The following is a 20,895-nucleotide window of genomic DNA, read 5'->3' as shown; positions in this document are numbered from 1 at the left end:
CTGAACGTTCTCAGAGCTTTTTCTGTAGAACTCAGAGCCCACGTAAGACATTCGCCCACCTGTCTCCCTGAAGGGCGGACATGCTTCCTTCCCACGGCTGCCAACTGTGTGAGGACAAAGTGCCCACAGCTGAGGCTAGGTCAGGTCAAGGGCGGTGAGACTCGCGTGTCAATGGCTCCCAAGGATCTGGCAGGTGGCCCTAGGCCTCGAGCCCTCAGGAAGAAGGGCCAAAGCGATGGAAGCCGGGCACAGGGGTCTTGTGAAGGCACCTACGTCCCCTCTGGCCAGGGAGGAAGGCCCAAGGGGACGCGGCCGAGACCCTCCTGGGTAGGAACTCACTCAGTGGGGCTGCGTGCTATTCGGTTGACGACAAACATGTAGTTGGCCTCATACCCTGAACACTTCCCAGGAGACAGAAGGCCAAACAGCCCTGGCACTAGCCAGAGCCCCATGTGGAACAGCGAGGGGTATTTTTAGAAATCACGAGAAACTGGTGTGTGGTTCTCAGGTGGCCCAGCAACAGGCACCTTCAAACACCAGACCTGCTGCATGGCCACTGGGGCCCCCAAAACCTTTCAAAGCTTTCCAGGAGGGTCACAGGTCTCAAAAGACATCAGAGGCCACATTTTCAACTCACCAAACTGGGGTCTGAGCAGAGGGAACTGCGATCACACAACGTGGCCCACTTACCCACAGACCTCCCACCTCACCAGTGTCATCAGGGAGCTCGAGGTGGGAGAATCACACAACGCCTGTGTCTCTGTGTACAACACCACATACACGTGCAACGCTCACATGCACATGTGCACAGTCATGCATGCGTGCACACACACTGACAGCTCAGCTCGATCCAGCTGGGCTGGGGAAGAAGACCTGAAACTGTGCCAGGAAAGAAACACGATGAAAAGAAACAACCCACACCGGTGTGCAAGAGCAGGTGGACAAGGACACGCCCAGACAGGCTTCCCGATCACTTACCTGAAGCCCTGGCTGCTCCCAAAACAGCGGAACGGAGCCTCGGATCTGGACAAAAGAGGACGCGCCATCATCCATGTAAATCGTCTGCACCGCAGGGAGACAGAAGGGGAGAGGTATTCTTCAATGAAAGCGAACGTTCCGGGGCCGGGTAACCGGATCTGGCTGCTGAGACCCAACACCAGCCAGAGGGAAAGCGGCCGCGGGCTGGGGCGCCCTCTGCCCCTCACCCTGCCTGGCCCGCTCCCCGCCCTGAAGGCCAGCCCAGCTCACGGGCCTGCTGGCCGACCCCAGCCTCCGAGGACGGACGGGAGTTCCCACAACCTGATCCACCTTCCCCGAAAAGCCCCGCAGTCCCCTCCCCACCAGCTTCAGGAACAGAAGCAGATGGGCTCCGGGACTTAACTAAGACCTTCCTGGAAGCCCTCGACTGTCAGCCAGTCAGCCAGCCAAGTACCAGGCGCCCCTGGAAAAGAACCAGAGGAAGTGAAAGGGACCAGCGGTGGCGCAAAGCCCAGCTGGCAGCACCTAGCCGCGCGATCCAGACTCGACCTGACCTCACAGTCGGTCCCGGCCCCACGCCGCTGTGTGCCTAACTGTGTCACAGAGTCCACACCCACACCCACACACACACTCCTCCCGCAACCTTACACACACACACCTTCCACAAGCTTACACACACACCACACCTTACACACACCTTCCACAAGCTTACACACATACACCCCTTCCACACACACACCTTCCAAACACAACACACCTTCCACAACTTACACACACACACCCCTTAAGCTTACACACACACACATCTTCCACACACACACACCCCTTCCACAAGCTTCCACACACACACACCCCTTCCACAAGCTTCCAGGGTGACAGCACCTGCAGGACACAGGTGATTCTTACAAGTTAAAGTGTCACCCCCAACCCCCACCCCCACCGCACACAGTTCCTTCAGGGCGTACCAACTCTTCACCTGCCTGCGGGCCCTCATGGATGCTCTAGCACCAGGGAGGTTTAAACAGACAAAAAGTACGGTCCTGAGCATCACGAGGGGGAGGCTGCAGCAGCTATCAGTTGCTGCCCTTTATCTGGGTAACTCTACCCTGGCCTGGCTGGGCCAGCCTGGGCGATGCCGCTGGCTCTTTCTATTTCTTACCAGCCTGCTCCCTCACAGAGTAGCTTTCCATGCAGCTAGATCACGCTCAGATCACACATGCATTAGTAATTCTGCAGTGGAGGACCTGAACATTAGACGTGAAGGTTCCCTGGACTACAGGAACCACATGAGCCTGGTCGTCATTAGGTTAGGCTGAAACTCTATCCCTTCATCTCCAAAGGAAAAAATGCACTGGGTTAAGAACTTGTCTGTTTCCAGATACTGATCACCAGCAAGTGGGTTACCTGCCACTGTTTTACTGACAAAAGCAGAAGAAAGTAGCAGGCTGTTTAAAGTACTGTTGGCTACAAGGAGATTAAATGCATACAACCACGCGCACGTCCAGACTCTTGAGAGATCACCAATCTGGCCAATGTCTCCACGTAAAGGCAACTCATAACCGAGCCCAGGATTTGGTGTATGCTAAGGACTTCCCTGGTGGCTCAGATGGTATAGAATCTGCCTGTAATGCAGGAGACCTAGGTTCAATCCCTGGGTCGGGATGATCCCCTGGAGGAGGGAATGGCAACCCCGTCCAGTGTTCTTGCCTGGAGATTTCCATGCACAGAGGAGCCTGGCAGGTTACAGTCCAAGGGGTCGCAAAGAGTTGGACACGACTGAGCTACTAACACGTTCGCTTTCAAGGAACTATTACCCTTCACTTTATTTTGTTGTTATTTTAGTCACTCAGTCGTGTCTGACTCTTTGCAACCCCATGGGCTGCAGTCCGCCCGGCTCCTTGGTCCATGGGGTTTCCCAGGCAAGAAAACTGGAGAGAGTTGCCATTTCCTTCTTCAGGGGATCTTCCCGACCCAGGGATTGGACCAGTGTCTCCTGCTCTGGCAGGCAGACTCTTTACCGCTAAGCCACCTCCACTTTATTTAACAAGCGCTAAAAGCACAGCTTCCAGCGTTAGACCACGCCCCTCCTGAGCTGGGACTTGCACAGAACTAGCTTCAGGAAAACCCCGACAGGCAGTCCCAGCACTGCAGACCCCACGCCCGGGGCAGGAAAGAAAGATGCCTCCAGACTCCTCCATTCCTCCCCCCGCATGAAAATGCCCCGCTCTGTGCCCCATCCTGTCGTCAGGAACACCCGTCTCTTGGTTCCCAAGGTGACAGGACAGCCCCAACTGTCACCCAGTAGTGACGGATTTGCAGGGCTTTCCTTTCTGGGTGAAAGAACACACGTGTTGACGCTAGTGGGAGATTCAACACCGGTGGCCTAGCTTCACAAAGGTAATTTTAACAGCGGGTACCTGGCGGAGGGGAGGGGAGGCAAGATGAAGGGTGAACACAGGTGAGCTTGCGGGCTCTGGGACACCACCAACCTGGGTCTCATGCTCATCTGATTGTGGGGTGGCCTTGGCTATGTTCTTTAACCACCTGAGCCTCGGTTTCCCTCTCTCAACAGAGTTTGCATCACCTGGGTCACAGAGGTGTGGATGAGGCCCCGCAGGGGAGGGGGTGAGTAGGGCAGGGCTCAGGCTGCAGGCAGGAGAGGGAATCTAGTGGGGGAAGACAGAGGCGGGGGTGCCACAGAGCAGGCGGGACTTCAGGAAGGGGGAGTCACGGCAGAGTGTGGCTCGAGGCCAGGCCTGGGACCCCTGGACCTGGCACCTGCATGCCCTCTTTCACAGAGAGGTGGGAGCAGCGACCCAACAACCCCCAAGAGAAAGGGACAGCAGGAAGACTCACCAGTGGGACTGATGCTTTTCTCTAAAAGGCTTTCGGCTGAACTTCTGTTGCAGGATGAGGTGTTTGCAAATCAGTTCTTTCCAGGTCTGCACTCACATCCCTCCCGACCTCCCTGATTAATCAGTGGCCTTATCTTCAGGAGCCAAATATTTAGCTTTAGCTTTTGCTTTCTTCGGGTAGACGAGGGGACCTTCTGGGCTGAGTCACGGTGGCAGAACATGCCCACCAGTCTTGGCCAGCTGAGTGGCCAAGACTCCAGACCCTTCCTCCCTGTCGCTAAGGAGACCAAGATGCCATCCACCCCTGCACACTGATGTGTGTCCAGAGCACAAATGCACACACAATGTATACACGTGCACACACAAGCATGTACACAGCATACATATGCTGGCACGCCTCCCACCCCCCCCAACAAAAGCCCCCTACCCAGAGTTCACACACACATAGCCTGCCTTGATGGAGAAGGACTGCTCTTTCCTCTGAGAGAAAAAACATAAAAGGCAGGAGTAGGTGGTTTGAAACACCTCCCTTTTCTGGCTTCCCAAGAGTCTGATTCAGGAGAAGCCCATTTGCTTTCAAGAGTCTCCGCATCGGGGATCCAGCCAGCTCCATCTCGCCCCATCCCTTGTCTGGACGACGGGGGCACCACGGCCCGTTAACCGCCCTCAGGCGTCTGCTACGGGAGCCCCCTCCCAGCCCATTAGCAGGGGACACAGGCTGGAGGTGACCCACCGGCATCACAAGGGGCTGAGCCGCCAGAGTTAGGGCGCCTTCCTGCCTCAGGCTCAGTACCAACCAAAGCCACCACCTGCCACCCTTGGGTGCGGACGTGGGGTTTCAGACCTTGCCGTTTCTCTAAATGCCAGGTCAGCAAGCAGGCAACACCTTGTCTTCCTCTCGCCCCGTGGGACTTCCGCTACGGCTCCAGGCTCCTCCTAGCACACAGACCTCTCCCTGCCCCCAGCTGCTCTGCTATCTTTCTTGTCTCTCTCCAGGCAGGAGGCTGGCAGCTGAGCACTGACCACTCACCCTGGGAGACAGCCCCAAGATACAAACGCCTGCCTGCGAGGGGCCAGCTGGTTCGTTTCCTTCCTGCAGTGTCCCCAGCTGGCAGGTTCACGATCAAACTAAGGATGTACATCCAGTTGCCAATGAGGATGCTCCTGGCATCAGCTCTGGAAACCGACTCCTCCCCGGTGTCCCCTTCTCCCCCACATGCCAGGGTAGTCAAGCTGTTCAGGGGTGGGGTGGCCCCCGATGGGCGTGAACCATCCCCAGCTCCTCCCTTCCATGGTGGAGAGCACGGGGCCCCTGCAGAGCAGCCTGAAATGGACACACCCCATGAGAAACTGCCCTGGCTGCCAGCCCACAACCTCCTGCCCCGTCTGGGTCTGTGAAAATGAAATCACAGGGCTGCAGACACCAGGAGCCGTGGGGCAGGTGTGGTCATCTCTAAAGCCTCGCTGGGCCGCCACGTGGTACTGGAGGCGACAAAACTCCAGACTTGTTGCCCAGAAACTGGGCCCGCGGGGGGACCAACGCAAGTCACCAGGCACCTTAGGTGAAACAAAGAGCAGAGGCTCAAGCCCTGTCTGTAGAGAAATAAGAAAAGCAACGACTATCGGGATTTCTCATACAGCTCAGTGTACTACTGCATTTATTTATTTATTTATTTTTTGTACTACTGCATTTAAAGCAGAGTCCTAATCTGCTAAGGTCAGATGACGCGCTTGCAACGGACTGAATTGTGTCCCCCCACCGACAAAGGATACGCTGACGTCCTAACCCCCAGCACTGCAGACGTGACCTGATGTGGACAGAAGAGTCACTGCAGGTACAATTAGGTAAGCACGGTCAGGTTGGGGTAGGACACCATCATCCAACCTGCCTGGTGTCCTGGAAAGGGGAGAAGAGCCACGTGGAGGGAGAGAGAGAGACTGGCGTGATGCTGCCACGGCTGGGCCACCTGAAGCTGGACAAGGAGAGGTGGACCCTCCCCCAAGGCTCCAGAAGGGGCACAGCTCTGCCCACGCCCCGATTTCGGACTCTAGCTTCCAAAACTGAGAGACAATGCATTTCAGCTGCTTTAAGCACCCCCCCACCCCAAACTCCCCCCGCTGCCCCGCAATTTGTGGTACTTGTTACAACAGCTCCAGGGAAGTACCACCATCTTCTTGACATTTTCAGTGTTTAAATGTCTTATCTTTCAGGAATGGACAGTGATCAGGAGGGCAGTTGCTTTCCCAATGACTTCCTTGACAAGACACAGTAGATGGGGCCCCAATTAAAAAAAAAAAAAACCTGGTTGAGGGACTTCCCTGGCGGTCCAGTGGTTAAGAATCTGCCTTCCAATACAGGGGACGTGGGTTCAGGCCCTGGTTGGGGAACTCAGATTGCACATGTCTCAGGGCAACTAAGCCAGCATGCTGCAACTAGAGAGACACCTGCAAACCCAGAGGAGCCCATATAACTGCCACACGCCATGACTAATATGACCTGAGGCAGCCAAAACCAAACATACTTATTTTTTAAAAAACCTCATGGTTATAAGAGAGGAGATGGGGGCCATGTTTCCTCTCTCCGTTTTTAAAAAATATTTCTGCGTGTGCCTGGTCCTAGTTGCAGCACGTGGGATCTAGTCCCCTGACCAGGGATTGAACCCAGGGCCCCTGAGTTGGGAGTGCAGGGTCTTAGCCACTGGACCACCCAGTGAAGGCCCATCCTCTGTCATTTTTAACCAGGTGTTCACTTACCACCCTCATCTATGTCCAGGAGAGCAGACAGTGGGAAAACAGAAGTCACAGGCAAGAAACTGCCCCTGTGACTCATCTTCAGGCTGCTGACTGAGGTCCTCCTACTCAGCATGACCCCTAGAGAACCCTCCCGCGAACTGTGCCTTCGGAAAGCCCAGGCAGCTGCAGCTCACACACCAGGGGCAGGGACTCAAACCTGTGCTGAATTAAATCACTCAAGTCCTGGTAGGAGCCACCTGGTGCAGCTGCAGCAGTAAGAGGGGATGCGAAGTCACATCTCCACTAACTAGACACAGGCTGTTTGCAGCTCGACACGCACAGCAACACCGCACACGTGCCTTTCACGGGCTTTCCCTCATGACTTACTCCACTGCCAGTCTACATGGTGGTATTATCCTACAAATCACGTGGTGGCAAAAAACATAAATAAATAAAGCATCTCTGGGAATGAGAACAGAATTTAGGGGGATGAAGTCAGTAAGAGATTAAGCAGATGATTCTACTCCACGGAGCTGAAAGCAACTGATGCCCAACAGAACTTTCACAAACCTCAGCTGCTAAGACTTGCTTCTAGGATGAAGCCTCAGCAGATCAAGAATGAAATATAACTTTCTTCTCTCATCCTGCCATTACTCATCTACTTATATTGTTTCCTGTTTAGTTGCTAAGCCACGTCCAACTCTTTCACGACTAGAGCCTGCCAGGATCCTCTGTCCGTGGGATTCTCCAGGCAAGAATACTGGAGTGAATTGCTGTTTCCTTTTGCAAGGGGATCTTCTCAAACCAGGGATCAAACCCAGGTCTCCTGCATTGCAGGCACAGTCTTTACCACTGAGCCACCTGGAAAGCCCATTCGTCTATTTACTTTTGTCTTAAAAAGATTTTCAAATCCTATTTTTATCCATCAGCTGCTCTCTGAATAACCACCACCCTTCCTGATCACAGCAAAAATTCCTGCTGCTTTTTAGCTGCAATCACCCCAGGTAAGCCTCGTTTTTCCAGCATGAGGAGAGAATTAAGAAAGAGAACACCATGCAAACCAGAGGCCATGCTTGCAGACAGCCCCAGCGACGCTTTCTGTCCTCCTGGGAGAGTGAGGAGCCACGCTCATCAGAGACTGCCCCCAACACCCCGAGTGGAAACACATTTGCTTCGAGTGGGTGCATCCCCTCTGAGCCACTGGGGACCCCAGGCTGGCCTGGGCACTGACCTGCTCCGTCTCCACGAAGTTGGACACGTGGCCGTCGTCGTTCACGCCGCGGGTGTGGAAGCGAGCGCCGGCACGCTCGCAGCTGATGCGGGAGATGAGGCAGGCCTTGGCCTGCTTGTGAGAGGCATACACCGTGCGGATGGCCACCACCCCGCAGATGACCTTCAGCAGCCAGTCACAGCAGTTCACCTGGTGCTGCCTCAGGGGCACGTGCAGCAGCTGGTTCCTGCAAAACGGAGCCCACGGTGACTCGGGCCGCCTCACACCCTCCAGGAAGCACTGCACCCGTAGCAAGCAGGGGAGGTGCCTGGGGGCCGTATTCCTGCACTGCACATGCCCCGTGAACGCCACACTCGGGACACGCAGCAAGGATGTCCACGTGCTCTAGAGGCACCCCAAACGGCAGGGCCCCCAGGACGCGGGCAGCGGGAAAGGGCTGCTCCTGGGCATCAGCAGCCGTGACGGGCATCCAGGTGCCCGGGTGCGGGTGTCAGCCAGTCACTGGGCTTTCAGGGAACCACAAAGGCGTCTCTGTTTACACCACTGCCTTCTGCAGTTTTTGAACACAAATCCCTTCAGTAAAAATTTAATCATGTTTTATGATGAAAGAATAATGATAAATAACAAATGATAAAAATAATTAAATATATGCATGCTTATTTAAATTATACAGATCCCACAAGGTGAACATGATGAGAGCATTACAAAGCAATGGGAATTAAATAAAAAGGAAGAGATGAACATAAAACTTAAAGTTCCAGTACTTCCTCCCCAAACCTAGCGGATGGTTCTGGGTCTCTGGCGTCCATGGTGATCTTCATGGGATAATAGCCAGTGTTTAGCAAGGGCACTGAGCTTTATTCTAAGTGCTTTGGGACGGATCGACTCATTTCATCCTCTATCGGCCTAGGTATAGGCATTATCATTCACCCCATTTTACAGATGAAGAAACTGAGGCACAGAGGAGAAACGTTTGCCCAAGGTCACAGAGCCAGGTAAGCGGCAGCGTGGCATGGAAGCTGTGCTCTTCAGCCCAAGCCTCTCCCACCGAAGGCCCTACCTATAGAGCCGCACCTGCTCACAGTCACACCAGCTCTCGTGTCTCACTTGCCTCCCCGACACCCACAGGAGCTTACTGAGCAGGTGATGGCTGAGAAGTGGGGACTGGAGTGGTACGAACCTCAGGCTGCTTCCAGACTCTACACGTTTCACCCAGGGGACCTGAGCTGTGCGGTTCTGAGATCTTTAACATGCTCCCCTGGGAGGCAGGGACCCCCACAGTGTAGCGAGCTCGTCTAGATCACAGCGTGCTATGTATTTAAAACAGCAGCACCGTTCCTGCCCCGAGCCCTCATCAAAGACGCAGCGCCCTCGTTTCTGGAGCAGTGTGCTGGGAGCTCTGACATCCCAGGCGGCTTCTCCAAGCGGCAAGAGCAGCCGCTCCCCACTCTCAGGCAGCCTCCTCCCTGACATGGCCACGTGGGCACTAAGGGACACACTGCCCCCCGGGAAGCAGGGCCACGTCTGAGCTCTCACTCCAGGGCGCTGAGCTGCCTGAGAACGATGAGCACAAAGCATCAACTTTACAAAAACACCTTCTCCTCTTCTGAATCCCTCTCTGAAATTCAGCTGATGAACCAACTTTATTGTTGTTCAGCGGCTCAGTTGTGTCTGACTCCTTGTGACCCCATGGACTGCAGCACACCAGGCTTCCCTGCCCATCACCATCTCCCCGAGCTTGCTCAAACTCATGTCCATCGAGTTGGTGATGCCATCCACCATCTCATCCTCTGTCATCCCCTTCTCCTGCCCTCAATCCCTCCCAGCATCAGAGTCTTTTCCAAAGAGTCAGCCCTTTGCATCAGGTGGCCAGAGTACTGGAGCTTCAGCTTCAGCATCAATCCTTCCAATGAATATTCAGGGTTGATTTCTTTTAGGATTGACTGGTTGGATCTCCTTGCTGTCCAAGGGACTCTCAAGAGTCTTCTCCAACATCATAGTTTGAAAGCAACAGTTCTTTGGTGCTCAGCCTTCTTTACGGTCCAACTCTCACATCTGCACTAAATCAACTTTAGTAACCCATGTATTAAATCTGTATCAAGGGAAGGTCTCCAGAATGTTCCAGGGTCTTCCAGCCACACAGTGATGGCTGCCATCAGTCAGCAGGGGTCAAAGCAACCTTCTGCTAAACAGACAACTCTAAACAATCCCTGTTGTAGTCACACTGGCCTGACTCCTGTAGGGGGACGGCTCATAACCTTGAAGGAAGAGACTCAAACCTATAAAGGAAAAGAGCTTGCATCTCCTTCCAGGACTTGATTGTACCGGGAAGCAGTTATCGGTGGGGAACAGTAACCACCCAGAAAAATGCCTTCATCCACCAAACCCTCACTCTCATGCACCAGCCACGTCCATTGCTGACCTCATCTGACTCCAGATGTGGGCTCAGACCTTGAACCCAGCACCCCTAATGGTGGGTTCACGCAATCAAGCCCAAGACCACGTAGCCGGGCCTGACTCAATTGTGGTCAGCTCTACGGGGGATGCCCTGAACCCAAACACCATGCACCCTCCAGAGCTGGCTTCTCCTGGCCAACTGGAGACAGTCCAGAGTCCACCCGGGGCCTCCCCCTTCCCAAGTCCCTCTCAGTCTTCACTCGGTGATTCCCTGCTTTGTCTTTCTCTTCCCTGTGTACCTCAAATCTCCAACCACAGAGCTGGCACAAGGAGGCCTGGGAAGAGTAGGTACAAAGGGTGACGCAGATTCCCCAGGCATTCAAGGCTTGTTACAGCTTCTGAGACCTCTAGCCTCGGCTCATCGGGCAGTCCCAGCTGAAAACGGCCCTGTGGCCCAACCAAAGACCCCTTCATAATCCACAGCCCCTGCGTCCCTGAGCTTGGCTCCCTTCAGGAGCACAGACACCCACAAAACGGAGCTAGTGATTCAAACACACCGTCCGGCGCACCGTCCGCTGGACCTGATATCCAGAGTGTGGTCCTTGAACCAGCGGCCCTGGCACCACTGTTGGCTGCTTGCTGGAAATGCAGAGTCTCAGGCCCCAGCCCAGTCCTGCTCAATCAGAATCTGCATTTTTAACAAGATTCACGTCCTTGACGTCTGAGCACGCTACTACCCCCCCAAACCCCACATAACCAGAGAACCTAAGGGGATCTGGGGGACAGGGAGCATGGGCACGTACGCAAGGACACTGTGAACCCCTCTTTCTCCAAGTGGAAGTCAGGAACTCACCTGTGGGGTCCCAAGCGCCAAGGAAAGTACACTTAACAGGTGATGAAACCTGTGACCTCCTCTGGGCAAAGGGAGGAAGGAACAAACAGAGGGCACAAAGATGGCTCATCAGCCCTGACTCAGGGCTGGAAAGGCCCCGAAGGCCAGCATTGGAACCAAGAACACCCCGTCCTGTGAGACGTCTCTGAACAATTCCTGCAGCGGGACTTTCATCACTTCTGCTTCTGGCTCGAATCTCCTGGTAAATCTGAAGGGAGCAGCTCCATTGTATGCAAATCACCACGCCCCACCCCAGGTCTTCCACAGGACCCGTCAAAGGTCATAACCCCCAGGGCCCACAAAGGGTGACAACTGACGCATTTAGGGGTCATCCACGCCCCGCTGGTCTCCGAAGGGGCCCATTACTGCCCATCACCTTGGCAGGATGACTCGGCTCTGCCACTGAAACCGACAGGTTTGGTTGTGGGATTAACAGCCTGGGACCTGGAGCCAGGATGCCTGGGTTCAAATTCCCTGCCTCATTCAAGCCTCAGTCTCCTCACCTGTAAAATGGGAATAACAGACCCTACCTCATTGTTTCCTATGAGGAGTATGTGAGTTATGACCCGCAGAGAACTTAGAAGAGTTGCCTGCTTTACAAACGTCCGTACACTGGAGGATCACCACGAGAACTGAGGGGACCGGGGAGGCGCTGAGCACAGGCCCAGGCGCTTAGGGAGCACCGGCAGATGGCGGCACTTGTGCTCCTTAGTTACGGAGCAGATTTTCCTCCCGGAGTCTACATAAGACCACATTGAACACCCTCCCTGATGCCAGCGGGGGCTAGTTTTCCTCTCATGGTGCAGAGAGCGTGGGCACCAATCACAGCTCCTACAGGTAACCCATGTGCCCGGGGATGATGCTAAGAGACAGAAGACGCAGGTGCTCATCAGAGCCCGCCCTCCGTGTGAGCCAGGGCAGAGGACCAGGGCCTCACCAGAAGAAGGAGTTCCCCCACTCGGAGCTGTCGTCGCCCTGCTTCTGCGCTCGGACGGTGAGGTCGAAGCAAGACCCATCGTTGGGACAGGAGAAGTAGAAGGCCCCCGAGCTGAGGATCTTCCGCAAGGCCGCGAGGCGGTCCTCCTCCTTGGCCTCTTCCTGGAGAGGGTAAAAGTCGGTGGCGGTGATTTTGTAGATCTCGGCCTCTGGGATTCTGCCCACGGATGTGCAGCCTGTCACCAGAACCAGGAAGCTCAGGGAGGTGCCACCTGGAAGGCAAGTGAGACACGGGGACTGAGGATCGCAGGTGGTGACATGGGCGACGGACAGCTGCAACCACGAGACAGACTACCTATTCTCTCCCTCATCTCCCCGCACCCCGCCTTCAGCTAAGGGATGCGCCTGCCACCTGAGCCCAAAGCCTGGAGCCGTGGTTCCCGAGCCCAGCCTGGCCCATCAGCAAGAGAGCCACCTGGACCCTGTTAGAAACTGGAACTCTCAGCCCCACCCCGCCAGGCCTCGGGGGCAGGGCCAGCACCCTGCTCTTAACAAGCCTAGGGGTTCCAGGTGGGTCCTCCCCCCACCTCCAAGCCTGAGATACTGCCTGCAGCCTGCCCAGCCCACACCCCAAACCTCTCAAATCCACCCTCCCCACTAACCCCCAAGGCCCCCAGGGCTTGGTTCTCCAAGCACCACTAATGGAGCCGCCTGATCACAGACCGACTTCCTGCCTCTCCCCACCACACAGCACAGAGTCCAGCCGCTCTTATGGGCCATCTCTGTGGCTCCCCCAAAGCACCCTTGCATCCCTGGACTTCTACCAGCAGGGCCTTCCTTCCCACTCACCTTCCTGCCCCCACCCTCTAGACCAGCTGGGGCCTCCTTGATGTCTCCACCCACCCCACCCCCTTCCCAGGAGAACTCCTCTCCACCCTTCTGGGGTCAAGTCTGCAGCACCTCCTCCAGGGAGCCTTCCCTGCTCTCCTGAGACACCGCCAGGTGCCCCTTAGACACTACGAGGAGCACTCAGATGCTCCCCCTTAGTTCTCATCACACACAAAGCTAACAGCCTCCTTCCCTGCACGTGTCCCCCAGCCAACTGGGGGTTCCTTAGGGACGGACTCTGGTTGTCATATCCCGGCAAGCCGGCACTTCACACAGCAAGTGTTTGATGAAAACGCCCTAAATAGGCCAATGAGACAGCGGCTCAAGCCCCCTCACCCCTCCCCATGAAAGGCTACCCCAACCACTGCAGACCCTGTTGTTTGGAGGAGGAGAGACATCCTCCTTCTGGGGACCCCACCGCACCACCCACGGCTGTTTTCTGTTCCATGTCCCCAGAGTGCAGCAGGTCCAGGCACACAAAGGTGCTCGAAGACGCGCTAGGGGCGGAGACGGTGGGCACACTGCCCCACTGCCCTCTATTTCAGGAGAAGGCCCAGGAGACAATTTGGTGGGTAACTGGCCTCGAGGGACTGGCGTGATTCCAGCAAGCCAGCCAGAATCCTCGTCCCACTGAGGTTTAAGGGACTCGCTCCCATCAAGACCTACTCCGGATGACCTGTGGTCACCATCTGGAGCCGTGGTGGTCAGCGTTCTCAGATCTCTGGACACTCCGCTGAGACCCCGAAGCCTGCCAGTCTCTCTGCTCACCCACCCTAGATCCGCCCTCCTCCTCACACTTCACAGGAAGACAGCACTGCTGGGGGCCAGGGAACGTCAGGTTTCATTAAAGACCCCTTCATTCAATAAATAGGTCACCCACTCCCATAGGCTTCGGGCGTAGGGGAGGAGGTCACATAAAACAGGCGACCATACCGGTTCACAAACCACCTCTCTGGTCATATGATCAGGAATCCTTTATTTCTTTATTTTTGGCTGTGTTGGATCTTTGCTGCAGTGCAGGCTTCTCATAGCAGAGCACAGGCTCCAGGGCGTGTGGGCTTCAGCAGTTACAGCACAGGGGCTTAGCTGCTCTGCGGCCTGTGGGATCATCCCGGACCAAGGCTCGAACCTGCGTCTCCTACCCTGGCAGGCGGATTCTTTCCCACTGAGCCACGAGGGAAGCCGGGGAAACCACTTTGAAACAGCGTAAGAATAAGGCCATCTATGGGGTCGCACAGAGTCGGACACGACTGAAGCGACTTAGCAGCAGCAGGAATAAGGTGGTTATGGCTGTGGACAGTGACAGGGGTCAGGGGCTGAGTCTCTTAAGGAGAACCGGTGTTGTTTCTGGAAAACAGGTGGGGTTTGTGTGGGGCTGGCGGCCTGTGCTAGAACCAGCGCGCAAGCATCTCATCTGGCTCCTCACGGGCACGGCGGAGTTCAGGCACCGTCCCCTCGCACGGGCCAGAGGGACAGCCCAGCGGTTGAGGCTGCGCACCCGGGACAGGACGCCGGAAGGGGGCGGGTCCCGGGGGAGGATGGGCAATGCTCCTCTCTACCTCTCCACCCGCGTCGTGCAGTGGGTTTCTAGCCCCGCTTCCTCAACAGCCTCTGCGTGGGGGGACCGAGTCCCTGGCAGGAGTCCCAGGTTGCTCTGAAGACAGCAGGCACTTTCTGTGCAGGGCAGCGGCCCGGGGGAGGCTCGGGGCGGGCGTGCGACAGCAGGCGTGAAAAGGCTCTTGAAATAAATGAGCGCAAGGGGAAGGGCAGTCACCACCGAGGAGGCAGTCCTGGGCCGAGGGGCTCGAGAGAAGATGCAGGAAAGAGCCGCTGCGTGGGAGCAAGCTGGAAGCAGATGCTTTAGTGACACTCAGTCCTCAGGGATGCTTACCGTGTGCCACGCACCGCTCCACAAACCTGCTCCCAGCACCCGCAACGGGGAGGTCCCATTTTACAGGCAGGGAGATGGAGGCACAGGGAGGGTGAGTAGCCTGCCCAAGGCAACACAGCGGGGAGCTGGGATTCAAAGCCACTTTCTAGCCCACCCCAGGCAAGTCACTCAAGCCAAGTCTGGTTCCAGGGCCGGGGGCTCCTGACCATGTCCTTGCAGAAGTACAGCCAACCTGTCTAAGAGCACCGCTGTTTTAGACTTGGGGACTGGCCCGCGAGGAGCTGAACTGCCTGTCCAGTGCACAGCTCATCTCTGTTGGACCCAAGGTGCAAACAGGGGTCTCACCTCGGCCCAGGCTCCGTCCAGCCCTGCGGGCTGGTGGCCTTCAACCACTTCGGCTGTTGTCTAAGAATTGTGGTTGGCCAATGCTCCCCTCGCTCATTTTCAAATTGACACCAGAAGTTTTCATCATTAGTTTAAATGGTTGTGAGTAATATATTTTCCAGCATGTGCTAAATATTGACGTGTAAAAATAAAACTGTTGTGGGCCTCTGTACCAGCATCCAGAGGAATCCAGGTGGTGATTTATATTCATCATCATCTATTTTTTTTAAGGAATCATGAACAAGATCTTCTTGAACAGATGGGATTTTTGCTCCTATTTGCCGTCCACTTTCCCCACGGAATTTCATCCTAATGTTACATTCTGTGCTTCACTCGATCATATTGTATAGCACTTTGATCCTAAAGTTCCGAGTCTTTAAAAAGTTTTTCTTCGGGCTTGAGTTATCCCTGCAATGATTTTCAGTAGCGATTGGTCAAACAGTGTAAACAAAACATTTTTGTTAAATGAGCATTTAACATAGAAAGTAAAGATTTGCTGGAAAGGCTTCTTTTAATGAGATGAATGGTATTTCTCATTCACGGGCACATATTTATTGGTAGAATGAAACTAGATTCCAATTCTGGTTCTATTTTTCATTTTTATAAATGTAAACGCTGAGGAACCTTGTTCGCATTGATAAACAGATGGGAACAGAAAGGGCTTCATTAGAGAAACGTCACTCAATTCTTCAAAGTCCTTCTGAGGTACACGTTAAGAAAAAAAGAAATCACAATGAATTATTGACACAAGCGCTGTTAATGCATCAGCTGACACCCCACTTACTTCTTCCATTTTATGGAAAGAAAACAATTGACTGTCATCTGACTTGTCAACAAATCTGTCACCTAGTCATTGAGGTGACTGACTTGCTCAGCTGCTGACAATATTCTGAACTGTCCCTTTGTTTGGCAACCTAGAGGCATTTACATCCGGAACAACACAGCATGGTGAGATGCTGTGCGAAATAAGACAGCAGAAGGGTGGTTATGATGGAACAGGGAGGGTGAGAAGCCAGCTCCACATCCCAGGACGTTCTTAGGCAAACTGAGGACCGGGAGGCGCTGAGGAGCAGAAGTTGTTTTCCTCAGATCTAACCACGTCCGTGCTCACAGTCTCCGTGACCCCAAGAAAACGGCCCCTCAGCCTGGCAGGGGTCAGTCAGTCCTGGTATTACCATGTCCCCCCCATCTGTGTAAGAGCCCCCTGGCTCTCACACGCTGCAGGAGGTGGGACGTAGAGAGCAAGGCTGTCAGGATGCTGTCGGCCCATGAGCCCACACAGAAGGTGTCTCCAGGGGTAAAACAGGCTGGCAGGACTCACCTGCCCCAGGCGAGGGAGAAATCCCCTTTAGCACGGGATCCCAGCTGTGTTTTCAGTAACTCGGGATCAATTTTCTCACAGCCCAGAAGTGAAATGGGCCTTGGTGGGGCTGGGGGCGGGGGGCCCGCTTGGGGGTTGGGGGTCTCAGACGTCATCAGTCAAGGCTGAGTCTGGGGCCTTGAAACCAGATAGGATGTTGAAGCAAGGCAAAGACGAAAGTCAGGCTTGCCTTGGCCTGAGAAGATAGGGCTGCGCACACCTTTGAACAGCCTGCCTCAGGCTTTCAACAGGCAAGCCTCAGGCCGACTCTGGGCACCAGACCGGCTCCCCATCCCTTTCAGCTCCGACTCTCTGGTTCCAGGGCTCCAGCCGCAGCAAGACCATGCCTGGGTCAGAGGATACTGGCCAGAGTCAGGTGAAGTCGTGGCGAGGGCAAAAAATGGGTCACAGACCAAAAAGACGTCTATGCCAGAACTGGGAAGGCCATACCCGCACACAGAGGCAGCCTGGGTGAGCAGGGTGGGGCAGTGGATTGCAACTACCTCAATATATATATGGGCTTCCCAGGTGGCTCAAGGAGTAAAGAATCCACCTGCCAATGCAGGAGATACAAGGGTTCGATCCCTGGGTCAGGAAGATCCCCTGGAGTGGGAAATGGCAAGCCTGCTCCAGTATTCTTGCCTGGAAAATTCCATGGAGAGAGGGGCCTGGTGGGCTACAGTCCATGGGGTCTCAAAAGAGTCGGACATGACTGAGCACATTATATATATAGGTTAACTGGGATGGGGTTTCAGTTTGAGACGATGAAAAATGTTCTAGAGAAGGACGGTGGTGATAGCTGCTCAAGAACGTGAATGGCCTTCATGTCACTGACGTGTAATGCTTAAATGGTTAAAATGGTAACTTTTAGGGACCTCCCTTGTGGCTCCGCTTGTAAAGAATGTGCCTGCAATGTGGGAGACCTGAGTTTGACCCCTGGGTTGGGAAGATCCCCTGGAGAAGGGAACGGCTACCTGTTCCACTATTCTGGCCTGGAAAATTCCATGGACTGTATATAGTCCACGGGGTTGGAAAGAGCTGGACATGACTGAGCGACTTTCACTTTCACTGGTGGTCCAGTGGCTAAGATGCCACGCTCCCAGTGCAGGAGGCCTGGACTCAATCCCTGGTCAAGGAATCAGATCTCACAGGATCTGATTGCAGGATCACAACCAAAATCAAAGATCTCGCATGCCATAACTAAGACCAGGAGCAGCCAAATAGATAAATAAATAAGTAGTTTTTAAAAAGGGTAAATTTTTTTATCTTATATATGTTAGTTGCTCAGTCACGTCCAACTCTTTGCAATCCCATGGGCTGTAACCCATCAGGCTCCTCTGTCCATGGGGTTCTCCAGGCAAGAGAATCCCACTGGAGTGGGCTGCCATTCCCTTCTCCAGGGGATCTTCCTAGCCCAGAGATTGAACCTGGGTCTCCTGCATTGCAGGCAGATTCTTTACCATCTGAGCCACCTGGGAAGCCCTATCTTATGTATATTTCATCACAATTTGTAAAAACCTCCAAAACCTCAATTTAGAAATCCTCTCTCTCAAGAGAGCCGTCTTCAAAGCCCAGCTCCAAGTCAGAGCTTTCTGGGAGAAACTCCAAGCCCTGCAGGGACAGGTCCCGAGTTTCATCCAGCTGTGGCCACTTGTCATCCGGCCGGGAAGGTCGGGTGCTGGGGCCACCATGAGTCACAAGCACACACAATGGTTCATTCAGAGACGGTGCCGGGCGTGTTCTGCGTTGGAATTTCTGTTTGCTCAGCCTAGGAGTTCTCTCCCCAGCCAGGTACAAGGGATCTCAACCCTGGGTGCCTACACACCAACCCCGCCTCTTGACTGCCGGTCTGGGATCCTCTCAGATCTGTGAACAGAGGACGTGGGAGCTGAGGCTTCCCCACCTGTGAAGTCGGCAGCTGTGGCTGGAGGAGCCCAAGCCGCCCACCCCCACCCCTTACCAGCGAGCTCAGAATCCTGAATACCTGGATCCACCAGTTATCTGTCCCCTCCCTGCCGAGAACACGAGCGCAGTGAAGGCAGCGGTGTGCTGGCTAATTTCACCAGCTTCTGGGAGCCGGCTGAGCACAGCGCATCCCAATTCCATCCTGGTCTGAAACCACCCATGCTGGATACACTTACATGACGGAAACTGGCAAACACAGACTGTCAGGGATTCCCCACCAGAGAGCCGGTAATGACCGGCCCACCACTGGGTGTAAGAGTTAAATTACTAAGACTGATGGCCATTTCAAGACTTGCTAGAGAATACTGCATTTTCCAAATCTCAAAGGAGTCCTAAAGACTGTCAAAGGTCCCCCTCCAGAGGTGGTCCATCCTGCAGTGACTGCCCAGAGAAGTCAGCCGTGGCTGACTACCACCAGGAGTCACAGACCCAAAGGCGCTCAGCCTGGGCCCCACGCCTAGTTCTCCCTGAGAGACCTCCTGCAGGACAGCCCTTCACACCCACTCAGTACCCAAGTTCAGTCCATGTTCATTTTCTCAGGTATTAATAAAAATCTTCAGAACTATGTAAGATAGAGATGAGGCAGTTTTCCTGCTTTTAGAGGTGTGAAAACAGCCCTCGAGATATTGAATGAACCAAGAAGGTCAGTCTGTCGAGAAGCTGAAATTAGACTTGAGGAGGGCTGTCTGGTGGAAGGCTTACAGGACTGTCAAGTACAGCTTTACAGGCTGTGCACTGCCCAGCTCCAGGAAACACAGTTCAACAGAGACCTCAATGTATTCAACTTCCAAGGCTATGAAACAGGGAAGCCTTGAGAGCTTAGGGAAAAAGGGAGTTAAATCCCTGTAATCATTGGGATAAATTCTTTTTATAGCAACAGTCTCACTTTCTATGCTTTGTATTGTATATGTGTCAGGAAGCCCGACTCTCATATCCATACATGACTCCTGGGAAAACCATAGCTCTGACTATATGGACCTTCCTATAGTCATTGGAAGGACTGACGCTGAAGCTCCAATACTTTGGCCATCTGATGCAAAGAGCCGACTCACTGGAAAAGACCCTGATGCTGGGAAAGATTGAAGGCAAGAGGAGAAAGGCACGACAGAGGATGAGATGGTTGGATGGCATCACCGACTCAATGGACATGAGTTTGAGCAAGCTCTGGGAGATGGTGAATGACAGGGAAGCCTGGTGTGTTGCAGTCCATGGGGTCACAAAGAGTCGGACACGACTGAGTGGCTGAACAACAACAGGAAGCCCAACTCCAGGGCTTATCATGGGGACTCCAACCCCTTCCTGCTAGCATTTCAGAGAGGAAGGAGGGACTCTGAGCTCTCCATGGAAATCTACGAGCTTCTGAACATTTCTTAATTTCTAACATAAAAGGCTGTGTTCACTTAGGTAGACTGAAAGAGAACAACTTCCCCAAGTTAAGTAAGAACCTGAGCAGAAGTCTCTCTCTGTACAGAGACCTTCAGTCTAAAAGAGTCAAAAGGGGGCCCACCTCCTACTCGGGCTGGTCATCCTGGTGGCAGACGAAAGCTGGAGTTTCACTCTGTACTGCCAGCACCCTCAACAGATGGGGAAGAAAACACAACACATCGTAGTTCTGGGATAGGGACTTGCAGATGGGAAAGAAGATCAAGTTCAAGCCAAACATTCCTCAGCATAACCGAAGAGAACTGGAAAAACTCAATGGCAAGGCCCAGTCCTTCCATCCTTCAGACTGTAGTTCGGTCGCTCAGTCATGTCTGACCGACTGTTTTGTGACGCCATGGACTGTAGCCCGCCAGGCTCCTCTGTCCATGGGATTCCCCAGGCAGGATTACTGGAGTGGGTTGCCATGTCCTCCTCCAGGGCATCTTCCCGACCCAGGGATGGAACCCGAGTCTCCTGCATTGATAGGCGGGTTCTTTACCACTGAGCCACCAGGGAAGCCCGCATCCTTCAGATACCCTGGGCACTTTCAGAAATGTGTTGAGAAAGGCCTGACATTCCAAGTCAAACACACTCTCACCACACTCAGGGAGCCTTCACCGGGCCCCCTGGAGGGTGACACAGCCAGGCAGGGCTGGGGTGTTCAGAGGACACCAGACATGGCCGGGGACCAGGGGCTGTGCTCGCTGCCCCCTCGCGGGGAGGAGCAGGCGGGTGGTGGGGGCCGCAGGCAGGGAGGATGGCCTTGTCTGGGGCAGCACTATGAGCTGGTCACCTCTCTCCACTCCCTGCCCTGGGATGAGCCTGCCATAGCTGGCACCCACAGACAGCCTGGCTCACAGACACTGTCTGTGGGGGCTGCCAGCCTTCCCTGTCAGGACCGGTTTCCTAGAGCTGATCTCCAATCTCAGCCCAGGAAGACAAGCTTTCCCCTGGGATACAGGC

General features: G+C 54.4%; 1 protein-coding gene across 2 annotated transcripts in view; it reads right to left on the bottom strand.

Annotated features, from left to right (window-relative positions):
- The window catches only part of SYNJ2 (synaptojanin 2), a 99,899-nt gene that overhangs the window by 41,615 nt on the left and 37,389 nt on the right, over positions 1–20,895 (bottom strand). For both annotated transcript variants that reach the window (XM_018053411.1, XM_018053412.1), the window contains exons 3-5: positions 12,024–12,294; positions 7,798–8,023; positions 979–1,062 (exon numbers count right to left, since the gene is read on the bottom strand). In XM_018053411.1, the coding sequence (XP_017908900.1) occupies positions 979–1,062; positions 7,798–8,023; positions 12,024–12,294 (581 nt within the window). The remainder of the gene's footprint in view (positions 1–978; positions 1,063–7,797; positions 8,024–12,023; positions 12,295–20,895) is intronic.

Source organism: Capra hircus, chromosome 9 (genome assembly GCF_001704415.2).
Source record: "Capra hircus breed San Clemente chromosome 9, ASM170441v1, whole genome shotgun sequence".
Classification (NCBI taxonomy): Eukaryota; Metazoa; Chordata; class Mammalia; order Artiodactyla; family Bovidae; genus Capra; species Capra hircus.
This window is presented reverse-complemented; position numbering and strand designations above follow the sequence as displayed.